The 13,810-nt window shown below is 39.1% G+C and overlaps 1 protein-coding gene across 1 annotated transcript in view; it reads right to left on the bottom strand.

The window, feature by feature from the left end:
• The window catches only part of Pibf1 (progesterone immunomodulatory binding factor 1), a 151,922-nt gene that overhangs the window by 71,625 nt on the left and 66,487 nt on the right, over positions 1-13,810 (bottom strand). Inside the window, exons 10-11 of the mRNA XM_005365356.3 lie at positions 4,267-4,432; positions 1,570-1,720 (exon numbers count right to left, since the gene is read on the bottom strand). Coding sequence (XP_005365413.1) covers positions 1,570-1,720; positions 4,267-4,432 — 317 coding nt within the window. The remainder of the gene's footprint in view (positions 1-1,569; positions 1,721-4,266; positions 4,433-13,810) is intronic.

Here is a 13,810-nt window from a genome sequence, read left to right as displayed (position 1 = left end):
CTATAGACCAGGCTGGTCTCGAACTCACAGAGATCCACCTGCCTCTGCCTCCCGAGTGCTGGGATTAAAGGCGTGCGCCACCATCGCCCGGCGTATTTGGCTGTTTTTGAAGAGGGTTTTGTTAAGTAGTCTATATTGGTCTTGAACATGTGACCCTCTTACTTAAAAGGACTGAGTACTGGACTACTGACGAGTGTTCAGCTCCCACCCAGTACTGTGTGCTGATTTAGTAAAACAACAGAGACATTAAGCAGGCACATGTAGGGTCAAGCCTGGGTTTTACAAAGGTCATGTGGACACAGTGAAGAAGCTGCAGCTCACTCTGGGATCTACTGTGGTCGCCAGACACTGATAATGACAGAAATGAGATAACACCTTTAAATAAAATGTAACCTGACATGAAGAGCATCGCAAACCATTAGGACCTTACCTAGATTCTAATTCAGTTCAAGGGAAGTTCCAAACCACTTTTATAAGAAAGCCAATTCTAAACTTTGAACAGAAATAAGGTACAGCCATATTAAATGCTAATTTAAATGTTAATTTAAAACATCCCTTAAAATTTCAGATAAGACAGATGAATATAGTGGCACAGCCCTGTCTTCCCAGCTCTTGAGAGGCCAAGGCAAGGAAGATCACAAGTTCAAGATCAGCCTGGGCTGGTCTGGGCTGTGAGCAATCTGTCTCAAAATTAAAACTTACAGGAACAAAAAGAACAAAAAAACGACAGAGTCAGTTGCTAGAGTGTTGCATAGAGCCCCAAAGTCAATATCCAGTCCACATAAGGTAAGCAAGGTGCAGCTATAGTAATCCCAGCAGCTGGGGCTGGAAAGGAGGAGGTTCAGCTCAAGTTCATCCATTATAACAAACAAGTGTGAGGCCCAGCATGGGTGACACAAGAAAAGAAATAAAAAAAAAATCCAGGCAGTATGATGGGAGGGCAAACACATGAAAATTAAATATCGAAGATTATAATCTAGTACGCTATTGAATTCATGTATCACCTCCCCTTTTAGTTATTTCTCATCTCAAAGGTTTAATTAATACAGAGTTGAGGCTGGTTTAGAACTGGACATCGTCCTGCCTCAGTTTCCTGAGTGGAGGATTACAAGAGTGTATCCCAGTGACCACTATCAGTTTCCGGTTTTCACTGCTGTGCTAGGGGCTGAATCCAAAACTTGTAAGTGTGGACAAGCACACTAGCAGTGAGCTACATGTCCAGTCTCAAGACAAAAAATTTTTACAAACTTTGTATTCCTAGCTCTTGACAGAAAGAAAATTTAGTACTTATAGAATGAGTGAATTAAACATAAAATCTATTAAATTTAACCTATTTATTTTTTTAGTCTAGCTACTGAAAACTTATATCAAGAAATACTGAAAATAGAGAATATTCTTTAAAAATGATCATCACACACACACACACACACACACACACACACACACACACACACACACATATATATATATATATACCAAGGTAGTTTTCGAGATGATGCTAGCTTTCCTCTGTAGCCAGAAGAAGGAAAACTGTCCACAGTGTAAGCAGAGGGGGTGGGGCAGACTTACTTTCTGCTGTCTGCATTATTATTTCGTCAAGCTCTTTTTCCAATTTCTCGTAAATGTCTAACCTTGCCTGATGATCAGAGTTCTGCGCTTCGAGTTCAGTAATGCGTTTTTCAGAAGAGCTTTGGAGACTATAAAATTCTTTAGTTAAAACCTAAAGAGGAAGAAAAGAATGACAAAAGCCCAAAGAAGTCAGAATTATTCAGGTTCTCAGCTAAAAGATGATGCAGAGATATATTAAAGCTGTTTCGCCTTTCAGCTATTCAAATGTTAAGAAAAAGTAGCTCAACTCAGAGGACAAACGTGAAAATGACATTTATTTCTAAGGTAAATAATTCTGATGCTTTAATTCAAAGAACTGAAGGGCAAGGTTAGCATTTGCTTGTTAGAGTTCAGAGATACAGCAGTGTGAAATCTACCTGGGGTCCCTTCTTAGGCAGCACAAAACTTCATAAAGGCAGTGTGATGAGCTCTCCAGTTTTCCACTGGAGTTACTCCACCTGCCCTGGCCACGCTTTTAGCATTTTTGGTTTCCCAGCAGGCTTGAGTCCAAGTCAAAAAGTAAATGTAAGTCTCACATAGGGCAGTAGCAGAAATGCCTTTGCAAAGAAAGGGTTTCTTAAAAAATTCTTTAAAAAGGATTAAGAGATACAAATTCTTTGATTGTTACTACATAAATACACGTACAACCTGCTGAGTCCATTTGCTGACTTTTTTCTTTTTTTAAAAAGTGTGGGGCTTGCCAGACAGCTTGGCAGATAAAGGCACTTAATGCATTAAGTCTGGTGACCCGAGTTCAATCTCTGTGACCCACGTAAAGGTGGGAGGGAAATAATTCTTTAGGTTTTACTCTCTCCTTCCTGTATGTGCAGTGGCACATATGCCCACACATCAGCACACATCATTCACACACACACACACACACAATAATAATAAATCAAAAAAGTTTTATGGTTATTTTATGGTATTGGAGATTGTGCATGCTAGGCAATAGCTTTGCCACTGAACTACATCCTCAACCCAAGCGCCAGTGTATATACTTAAATGAGGGTCTATGCATCTACTCTGAAAAAAGTATATTTTACACACTGTAAAATCTTAAAATATCAATTGATACTGTAACACACAGGTGTTTTGAATGGGACCACAGTGAGATTTTCAGTGCCACGTTCATCACTATTGTAAATAACATTGTGATGAGCAACTGTGCATGAAGCATTTTACATATTTAAAATACAGCCTAACCATACACAGTGCCAAACTGTTTTCCAAAAACAATATGCTCATCTAGAACACACAGATGTTTTAAAGTAGTGTCGAAATGATCGATCAACAAATGGCTACAAAATTATTTTAGTATTTTATACATACATACAAAATCCATACATTTTATAAGCTAGAAAAATTCTATAATTGGTTCACATTATAAGTTAGATGTTATTTTTATATGTGTGAGTGTTTTGCCTAAGTGTGTGTATACACCAGTGGAAGCAGAAGAGGGCAATGCATCTCCTGGAACCGGAGTTATAGATGCTTGTGAGCCATCATGTGGTTGCTGAGAACACAACTTGGGTCCTCTGGAAGAGCAGCCAGTACAGTTAGCTGCTGACGAGCCATCCATCTCTTCAGCCCCCAGGAGAGGTTTTTAATTGACTAATTTCAAGTTTCATTATCTCCCATTTTGTATTGACCTATAATTGCATGTTTTTGTAACCAAGTACATTCATATGCAGAATTTTTCTAACTTATAAAATGTATGGATTTTGTATGTATGTATGAAATACTAAAATAATTTTGTAGCCATTTGTTGATCTATCATTTCAACACTACTTTAAAACATCTGTATGTTCTAGAAGAGCATACTGTTTTTGGAAGACAGTTTGGCACTGTGTATTGTTGGGCTGTATTTTAAAAATGTAATAAATGTTTTCTCATTTCTTTAGTAATCTTACAAATATTGACTATTCTTTATCTATTCTTCTACTTTGTAATCTTAAAAAAAATATTGACTGTTCTCTATTCATCCACTTGTACCACAGAATTACTGTGCTCTATTTTCCAAGCTCCATACTGCAGAAGGGAAGAACTGACTACTGTGAGTTGTCCTCTGACTTCCACATGCCCTCTACCACACACACAAGCATGCATACACATGTGCACAAGTACGTGCATACTTGTGCACAAGAGTAAGCAAATGTAAAATTTTAAATGCTAAAATATTTGAAACAGTTTTCTTGATGAAAACTGAAAAACATAAAATACCAACCTTTCAGAAGGACTGTGTTTTGTCTTATATACACATTAAAGTTCTACTGTTTTCTTCATAGTGACTTCATTTTTCTTACAATAAGTATTCCCAGCAATCATGTGCTTTTGGTTGTCAGTATTAATGAAACCTTTGCTAAATTCTTTTGAAAAACAATTTTAGTCACTTTTGGTCACACATGCTGCTATTCATATATCTTTTCTTATACTGCTCTTTTGGGTTTGAAATGGGCTCTTGTTACATAGCTCTGGCTGTCATGTGGACCTCGGACTCATCACCTGTCTCGGCCTCCAGCGTGCTGCAATTCCAGCTATGCTCGACTACTCCTGGCTTTTCCTTCCTTTCTTGTGAGGGAGAATCTGGCTCTACATAAGTGTCATAGTGAGGAAGCTTACACTCTCTGCTCACACTGAAGGAGAATAGCACAGAGGTACCTCCAATTTCTTCTGATACTTTTCACATTCCATCTGGCACTGTGTGAGGTTTCTTGCAGTTTCCTCCTGCAGGAGTTGAACGCGTTCACTCTCGAAGGCCTTCAACTTACTCTGATGGAGAAATTCCGATACTTTGCTTTCGGCGCTAAGCTGGAGCTCTCTGTACCTGAAAGAAGAGAACGTGATGGGCCTTCTAGAGCAGGTGGAAGGTTGATGGATGCGCAAACTTCATTTCTCCTTTCCACATCACCATATTATGATTACACAATTAATAATTTATCTTTATTCAGAAAAGCTTTTATAATTTGTTAGGCATATGTATGGGGATACATACTAAAATATCTGCTTGAATAGTACAAGAAAATTATGTGCCAATTATCATGGTATATTTAACACAGAGAGGAACACTCTCATTATTTCATAAGTATAACTAGCAAAAACATTTCTAATTAACATACAAATCACAACATAGTCTAACTTTGAAAATATTCCATGTTGTGTTCTAAGAGAAAGCAAAGCAGACACAATGTATTCTTTTCATACAGCCCCTATGAGCCCATTAAAATGTTATGTATGTTATTAAAATTCATTTATTCAAATATTGAGCTAGTAACTATAAGCAATAATGGGACTACATTAGTCAAAGAGTTGTTCTTTTTCTCTTAAGAAACTTACAGTCTTCTGGGGAATATAGGAAAATAAAACATGAAAATCCAAAAGTGGTAAGTGATTCAGTGTGTGTGTGTGTGTGTGTGTGTGTGTGTGTGTGTGTGTAATCTAAGAACATGCTAAAGGCCACCTCACTTGGCATACTTATCTTTGGCAATAGTGTCTCACATGCAGGCTAGAGAGGGTTCCAGGCAGTGCATATGATACACCTTGTAATGGCAAGTGCTTACAATTTCATTAAAAATACTGTTTTAGGGGTTGGAGGGATGGGTCAGCAGATAAGCAAAGGGCTGGAGTTCACATCCCCGGCATCCACAAACAAAGTCATGATGGTATACATTCCTAGTGTCAGAACTGGGGAGACAGAGACAGGAGGATCTCTGGTGCTTGTTTGCTGCCCAGTGTAGCTAAATTAATTTCACGTTCAGCAAGAGACCCTGCCTCAAAAAATAAGGTCAAGAGCAACTGAAGAAGACACTTGATATTGACCTCTGGCCTCTATACCCAGTGCACACCGTGCCCTCAATACATGTGTAGACAAACATGTACACACATATTCTTTATACGGAAAAGCACATATTGGCAAAATTATATGTTGAAATATAATTCATAAACCACAAATCTCACCATTTAAAGTAGGAACAATTCAAGCATATTTAATAAGTTCACAAAGTTATTCACCACTGCCACCTGATACAATATTTTTAGTGTGTATACATGTGTGTGCAAATGCATGTGAAGGTCAAAGGTAAAGCAGGGGTGCCATTCCTTGGGAACTGTCCATCTTGTGCTATGAGACCAGGCCTCCCTGAGCCCTCTCACTGGTCAGGCTAGGCTGGCTGGCCAGCAAGCTCCCCCGTCAGGAGTCTTGATTCCTCCCTAGTGCTGGGGATGACAACGCATCTCTGCATGCCTGGCTTCTTGGTGTGTGTCTTTTGAGTTATTCTCTACCCATTCTTCCTCTGGCCTCGACAACTGTTAGTCTTTTTCTTTTGGATTTGCTTACTGTGAATGCCTCAAATAAATGGATTCCTAGCAGGATTTGATGTTTTCAAGGTTCCATCACATTGTAGCATGAATCAATACTGTATTTCTTCTCATGTCACTTTATGGATATACCCGATCTGCTTATCCACTTAACAGCTGGTGAACAGTTGAGCTGTTTCTGCTTCTGGACTATTATATGATGACATATGAACATTTGCATGCAAACTTTTGGAAACGTGCTTCCATTTCTTGTGCTTAGAAAGGAACCCTATTAACTGTTGGAGGAATTGTCAGACATTTCCTAATACAGTTGTATCATTTTACACCCCGCCAGCAACAAAGGGCGTGACAGTTTCACCACATTTCTTTGAACCCTTATCAATGTCTACTTTATTACAGATATTCTAACTGGTGTGGAGTGATACACACTAAAAATTTATTAATTCAGTATTTTACTGTAATGAAAATGCCTCTTTACTCTTTAGGTCAGGTTGTATTGCAAATTTAAATGCATAAAACACATGAAATCATCTGGCATGATGTCACACAACTGTAAGCCTATATCGGGGAGGTGGAAGCATGAGGTTAGGGTCATCTAACATTACATAGCAAGTTCAAGGCCAACCTAAGATTTTTTGAGACTGTCTCAAAAAAAAAAATCAAACCCACCCCATTCAACCCCAAACCAAAGGCTTAATGTCAACATTTTCTCTGAATGCTAAACTGCAGGCCATATATAAACTACATAACTAAGTAGATTTGATAAGTAATTGAGAATGTGGTATTGACCTTTAAGGTAATTGATTTTGGAAAGATTAATCTGAAAAATTTGCCTTTTATGGGTCTAGAACACTTTAGGTGTTTTTGACACCAAGGGCAACTTCATCAAGCAATTAGACCAGCTCTCAGCATCACGTGCTCTTCCTCACAACCAGGCACTCGAATGTTTAATTCAGCACTCATGTTCTTTCTATATGAAACACAAAGCTGTAGACAACATTCAGATACCTGGAATTTGAAAAACTATCCAACCGAAAACATAAATGTCTCCTACTATCCAAGCGTAGTTAGTAGAGCAGTTTCCCTAAAGCTAAATGATAATTCTCAACACTAATTTATTGTCACGTTGTTTAACCAGGAAAGAACTTGCCTTCAGTCATCATGTGTTTGTAATAGTCTTGATTGTTTTAATTTCCTAAATTGAACTGTGAAGTGCTGAGCAAACACAATGACTACTAAAGCAGGTCCAACCGTGGGGAACGGATGCCGCCAGAGCTCAGCCCGCAGTTTCAGGTAACTCCCTCCCAACTTGTTCCGCGCACAGAACTGCTGCTGCCTTCTCCACTGCTGACTCAGACCTCTCAGGCTGCACACTGTGCACCAAGTCTGCACTGTCCACACAACAACTTCATGTTTGGTGTTCTACTTCAGCAGGGCACAAGCTTGGGAGGTCAAATCGCTAAGGAGCTGAATCAGAAGGTCTACTTGGCCTTGCAACCATCTTGTCCTGGGCTTGGTATTGGGCTACATTTGTTGTTATGATGTATTTGTAACCAGCCCTAGTTTTCATAAGAGCCACCTAGACATCAGAGACTACTTTAAACAAGAACAGAAAGTTTTAGAACAAACTATTTGAACTATTTAAATATCCCCTCCAACAGAAATTTAAGAGTTAGAAGAACAAAGAAGAAAAAGAAGAAGTGAAAATTTGTTACTACATAGAAAGTTACACCTCAAGAAAGTGCTCACGGGAGTAGGGGGAAGGAAGGCGGAGCTGAATCGGTTAGTGTTTGCTTTGCAGGTGGATGGCCCATGCTTATAATCCCTGTTCTGGAGAGGCAGAGACAGGCAGATCCCCGCAGCTCCCTGGTCAGGCAACCCATGAAAAACCTCATGTCAGAAAAAAAGTCAAACAAAATCCACAGTACACCACAAGAACAACACTTGCATCTTTCCTTTAACTTCCACAAGGGCCTGCCTACCAGTGTGCACACAAGCGCGCACATACACACACACAGTACAAATTAAGAAAAAAAAGGGAGGGGGGAGTGCCAGAAACAAGGTCATGATGCCAAGTAACATTTTTTAGACCTTTCTGCCTGCCTTTTTTTTTGGGGGGGGGGCTCTGCTGCCCCAGCTTTTTGAGATAGGATGTTCTCTAGGTTAGACTGGCCCTGGGGCTCACTTTGTAGGACAAACAAGATCTTGCACTGCTGATCCTCCTGCTACCTCCCCAGTGCTAAGATTATAGGGGTGTGCCACTCCACCAGAAATCATTTATTTCCACTCCTGCCACTCCCCCTTTTCCTTCTTCCTTCCTTCTTCACCCTTTTCCTTCCTTGTTGGCAACCAAACACAGACTCAAGTGTCTGCTCCTAAGGCTCATTCTTCCAATTATGAAACTTTTATTTAATCTCAGTTCATTCAAACGAGAAATAACTGCTTTTTAAATTTTGTCTACAAAATATTTATGGCTTTCACTACATTAAAACTGGATGTGTAGGCTGGGCGGTGGAGGCTCACGCCTTTAATCCCAGCACTTGGGAGGCAGAGGCAGGCGGATCTCTGTGAGTTCGAGACCAGCCTGGTCTACAAGAGCTAGTTCCAGGACAGGCTCCAAAGCCACAGAGAAACCCTGTCTCGAAAAACCAAAACAAAAAACAAAACAAAAAAAAAACAAAACTGGACGTGTATTTGGAACACAACTACCTAATCTCATTTTGTAGACAAGCAGTGTATGACAAACTACCCAAATGTATTGTAGTCAGTGGTAATGCTCATGCAATCTCCAGAACCAGGAAATGATTGTATATTAGGAAATTTACCAGCTGGTCCAGTTTGGAGGGAGGAGAGTGAAATGGCCGAGGCGGAGCACTTGTCTGTATTCAGTAAGACGACTGAGTACAGAAAAGGGAAGGATGGATGCTCCTGCTCCAGGCGGTCTGGCAAAAGATAAGCCAAGTGGCAGCAAGAGGGAGGGGATCTCAGGAGCTGCAGGAAAGCACCTGCAGACTAGGGTACTCTGCCCGCCCCCCCACCTCCTGATGCTTTAAGATGGGCAGTACACAGAATCCTAGGGCTTCCCAGTCTGGGCTGGGACTGGGAAATCCTGACTGTAGTTCGAACTCTACAAGCGACTGAGGGCAAAGGCTTCTGGATGACATTCTGTACTTAAAGGCAATGCTTTGTCACAGAAATGTTCCTGGATATCCAGTCTTTGGTGCATGTAGCTGTAGGGAATGGGAGCTAACAAGGGCAGAAACTAAAGAATCTAATCAGTTTGTTTTTTTGAATCACATTTGAATTTCCAAAAGCAAAATACATGTTTTAAGGAGTCAGGTTGCTCCAAAGGCCCTATTGAGCAATTTAAAGTTTATGGCCACTAATGTTCTACCGTGGTAGAGAATATTCTTACTTGTTTCCTCATGTTCTGATAATGTTTCTTTTCAAAGGAGAAGACTGGGTCATCCCCTTCCCACGTATTTAGATACTAGCCATGGCTGCCATTCTGCTCCTGAGAGTTTAAGTCATGGGAAGGATGGTGATTGTGAGGGGAGGTCTCAGAAAAGGAGGGAGAGGGAAAGCTTACTTTGCATGGTTTGACTTAGAAGTGATTTCACCAACGGCAACTCAAATTTGGTAAGGGAAATTTAAAAAATAAAAATTAAGTACTTTTTATTTAAACCACACATGTATTAGCCTATAAACATAATTAAAAATAAATTTAATATTAAAAATAGTTATTAAATTATAAGAACTTATTATTTGACAAGAAAGATTTCCTGTTGTTCAGATTCTATACTAGCTTAGTGCATTTTGTATATAACTTTGAATTTTGAAGGTCAGGGAGCAAGTCTGAGGCTCCATCAGCACACGCTGTCCCACTCAACTGCACCCCAGTCCTACACAGGCACACTATGTCCTCAAATGGGACACTCTTGTGCTCCAGGTACACGATTACAGTTACATGTGACAAGAGAAGAAGTAATGAGTGTCACACATGTGGAAGTATTCAATGGAGACAACCTAAGAACAGTTACTATGTATTAGAAACCAGTCGTGCTGGTCCACACCTGTAGCTGCAATACTTAGCAGGTAGAGGCAGGAAGCTCTTTAGTTTTTTAATGAGTTGAAGGCCAGCCTAGGCTATCTAAGATACTTAAAAAAAAAACAAAAAAACTCCCAAGCCAAAACAAAAGAATAATTACTATTTATTAGAGACTAATTCCATGTTGATGTTAAAATAGAAAATGCTATGTGAGATTGTGCCACACACACCTACAAACCTAATCTAAACCCTTTTAAATGAGAAGTGGTGGAGCAATCCCGGAACTTAAGTAGACCCACATAAAGTTACAAGCAAAACTCCTGTCACACTGGGCTTTCCTTCTGCACTGTGTGTTTTCCAAATTGAAAAGAAATCGAGTATGGAAAACAGAAAACTCTCATCAATGTGGCAACAATGATTACCACAGGGCACGAGAAAAGAATGTAAAAGGCAGTTGGATATTCGTGCAAACGTTTCTGTCATTTACATTTCTTCAACCAGTTAGTTCTCAGCTGCAAAAAGACATCTGTCATTTTTGGCTTACAAGCTAATTCTTAAATGAATGTGAGAGATGTTTTTTTTGCAGAGTTAAAAACGCTGAGTATGTTTAACAACTGTACCATGAATTTGTGAGAATTTCAAGCATGTGTTTAGAGTAATTCAATGCAGCTATCATATCATGATCAAATAAAATTGTGAGGTTATTAATAAAATAAACACTATGTAGCAATATTTGGCAACTTTGTTAAGGCAAAAAGTAGATTTTCTAGCTATGCACTTAACTGATAAAGTAAAAGTACTTAACTGAAAGAAATACAAGAAAGGAATGCTGTCTTAAAATAAACCAGAGCATACAGGATAGAGTAAAATATTTCATAACAGTGTTCGAATGGTGTTGCTTTCTGTTTTTTCTTCTTGGGAAACATGACAACACTTAAAATTCAGCTGGAACGATCCTTTGAGCCATGAGTATTTACGGTATTTGTGCTTCGCAGCATGCCAAACTCCATCCCACAATCCTGTCATTGCTTATGTGTAGTAGGCCATACAACGAAAAAGAATGGGATACATGAACCACACCTACAAACATTAGAAGAAGCACCTTTTGTTGTGTGTGGCAGCATAGCCTAAGATCAGCCATATCCAATGCTGTGTCTTAGGTTCAGCCCTTAGTACTCCCCATCAGAAGAGAGAAAGGAAGCACTTCTGGAGGCTGCTTGACCACAAACAGCATGAAGCAGAAACAGAAGCAGGGTGAAGGCAAACCATGAACACAATGTGCTGTAAGATTTAAAGGGAGTAAAGAAGTCACAGATGTGCTCATTTCTGGAGAAAATTTATAGACAGGTCCAATAAATCTCACCTTGCAAGAAATGACTCAGAATTTAAGGGGAACACTCGTCAATGGGGGCGGGATTTAGCAATGGGTTTTTAAACCTCTTAGGGCTGGTAACCTGGATCATTTACAAGCCTTCCAAATGGAAAGGACGGCTCCAGAGCTTGGTTTGATATAGCCTAGCCTGGGAAGACAGCTGAACTATCTCTACAATTGCTAAGAATTAGAAATATCATGGCTCTGACTTGGCCAAATAAATCAAAATCTTTAAAGACTAAAAAAAAAACCTACTTGAGTTGGGGGCAATTAAATGAGCTCACACAAGCAAAAGGGCGACAGTGGTGCTTTGCACTATGAAAACATTTGTTTCCGTGAGTACACAGTTCTTGTCCAGTTCAGATATGGGTGCCTAGCATCTAGTATATTAGCGGGAATACTTGAAATTTATAATGAATCCTTACTGAAAGAACAGTGACATTAACTAACAATTTCTGGTGTTGTAAATTTTAAATGTCCAAATAAGTTAAAAGCAGGCCACAAAACTAAACCTCAGAAGCCAATCTGATAAAGAACAAGCTTTTTTTTTTTTTTCTATAGGATGACAAAGGCAGCGAGTTAAGATGACTATTTCCAGGGTTGGATGTCAGGGTAAGATAAAACAAATTATAGGGAAAGAAGAAAAGAGAAGCAAAAATAATTACAGGTTAGGTGTGACTGAGCTATAGGAAAAATAAAAGTTTCTAAAAAAGTAGAGTTTGGATAGTGATATTGGTGGTAAGAGGCATGACAACATTCCAGAAACACTGAACAAACAAAATGCAAAGAAGAAACAACAAAATCTGATAGAATCTGAGTTCTGTAATGAGTTAAGATTATTACAAAACTGAGACAATTTTAGGAACCGAAGTGGCCTCTTCACAAGAACACAATGTAGCCTGATATGAAGACATATAAAAACAACATAAAAACAAGAGGGAGAAGGAAAACAGTGCTAACAAGAGTTCAATTACTTTGGGTGTCACATTGCTCATCTCTTCATTTTTCATACTAGAATGACTGGACCAGCCAACTACTTCTCAGCTACTCTGAGACTTTCAAACAAGAAGATGGTAGATATACCATGCCAGCAGGCATTCAGTGAACACAAGCACTCCAACCACATAGTTATTTTTTTCCACTGTTCATCAAATGAAGGCAGTTTATTAACATTACAGGAAAAATTTATGTACCTACTATCTATACATCTGTTTATGGCTATAGGCAATTGAGATTGGAAATGAAGTACCTCATATAATCATATGTACCAAAAATATGGAATTAAAAGCAAACAGTTAAAGTGACCTATACTTCATTATTTTGAAGAAATAACTTTGTAAACATTTTGGGGGGTCCCTCTTTTTTTTTTAATAGAGTCTCATGACTTCCTATGTAGCCAAGAATGATCTTAAATTCCTGATTCTCATGCCGCCCCTCTCAAGTGCTTAGGAATACAGGCCCTCAATATGATTTTCCTGTGTTCATACCCAGGGTGCTTTCTTTTGCTCTTTAGGATGGAGGAAAGTTGATGTATTAATCACTATTGTTTTCTTTCATGTGTTACTATACTCAGATCCCAAGTTATGGTTATACACAGCATATGCTAAAACCGTATCTCCAATCTCCAGCAATATTAAGTATGAACAGAGACAAGCAGAGTAAGGAGATTATGGTGTGGAGGTGCAGAACTGAAAGGTGAAGGAAGACAACAGGAAGGGTGCTCCACAAACTCAGGAGTAGCTGGCCATACAACTGAAATTCCATGGACTTCTGTGCTATTTAATATATAGAGGGAGAACATGAAGTTGGGTATGTAGGGGTATGGAAAGGTCTAGGAAGAGGTGGGAAAGGGGATAGAATATGATCAATATATATTGCACAAAAAGATTAAAGAAAAAGAACAAGCACATAAAAGTTCTCCACAGGAAGAGAAAAAGCTTGATTTGGGTTAGGAGTTGAAGGTTCAGGTCACTAGAGTGCAGTAATAAAGAACTAGAGGGAGCAGCACTTCCCTTGCTGTGAACAAAGACAGTTCCATGCTTTCCCAGCATTCCCAGTCTGTACATGAGCAGAAGAAAATGCCTACCCTGAAATAACCCTTAAAGAGGACATGCCACTGCTTATTGATGTCGTTTGGGTCCTTCCCACTGAGTATTCATTCACCCTTATTTTGAAAAAAAAAATAGAAGAGGAAATGCACAGCAAAGATGACATGTGATGGAAATTCTGAATGTTGACATTGTTCTCTTAAAAACTAAGGCATTGGTAAAAACGGAAAGAAAGAACACACTGACTGATTACTCAATACAAAATGGTCAACACTGAAATCATACATACAAGCAGCACTATATGACTGAGCAGGTTGTGTTTATGTATTTAGGAATATAATGTATACCAACAATCAATGAAAAAGAGGCTATGAATTTGAAAGAGAGAACAGAGGGGTAGGTGGGATGTTTTGAAGGGAG

This window comes from Microtus ochrogaster, unplaced genomic scaffold (genome assembly GCF_000317375.1).
Source record: "Microtus ochrogaster isolate Prairie Vole_2 unplaced genomic scaffold, MicOch1.0 UNK2, whole genome shotgun sequence".
NCBI lineage: Eukaryota > Metazoa > Chordata > Mammalia > Rodentia > Cricetidae > Microtus > Microtus ochrogaster.
The sequence above is the reverse complement of the archived record's forward strand: the minus strand, read 5'-3'. Positions and strand labels throughout refer to the sequence as shown.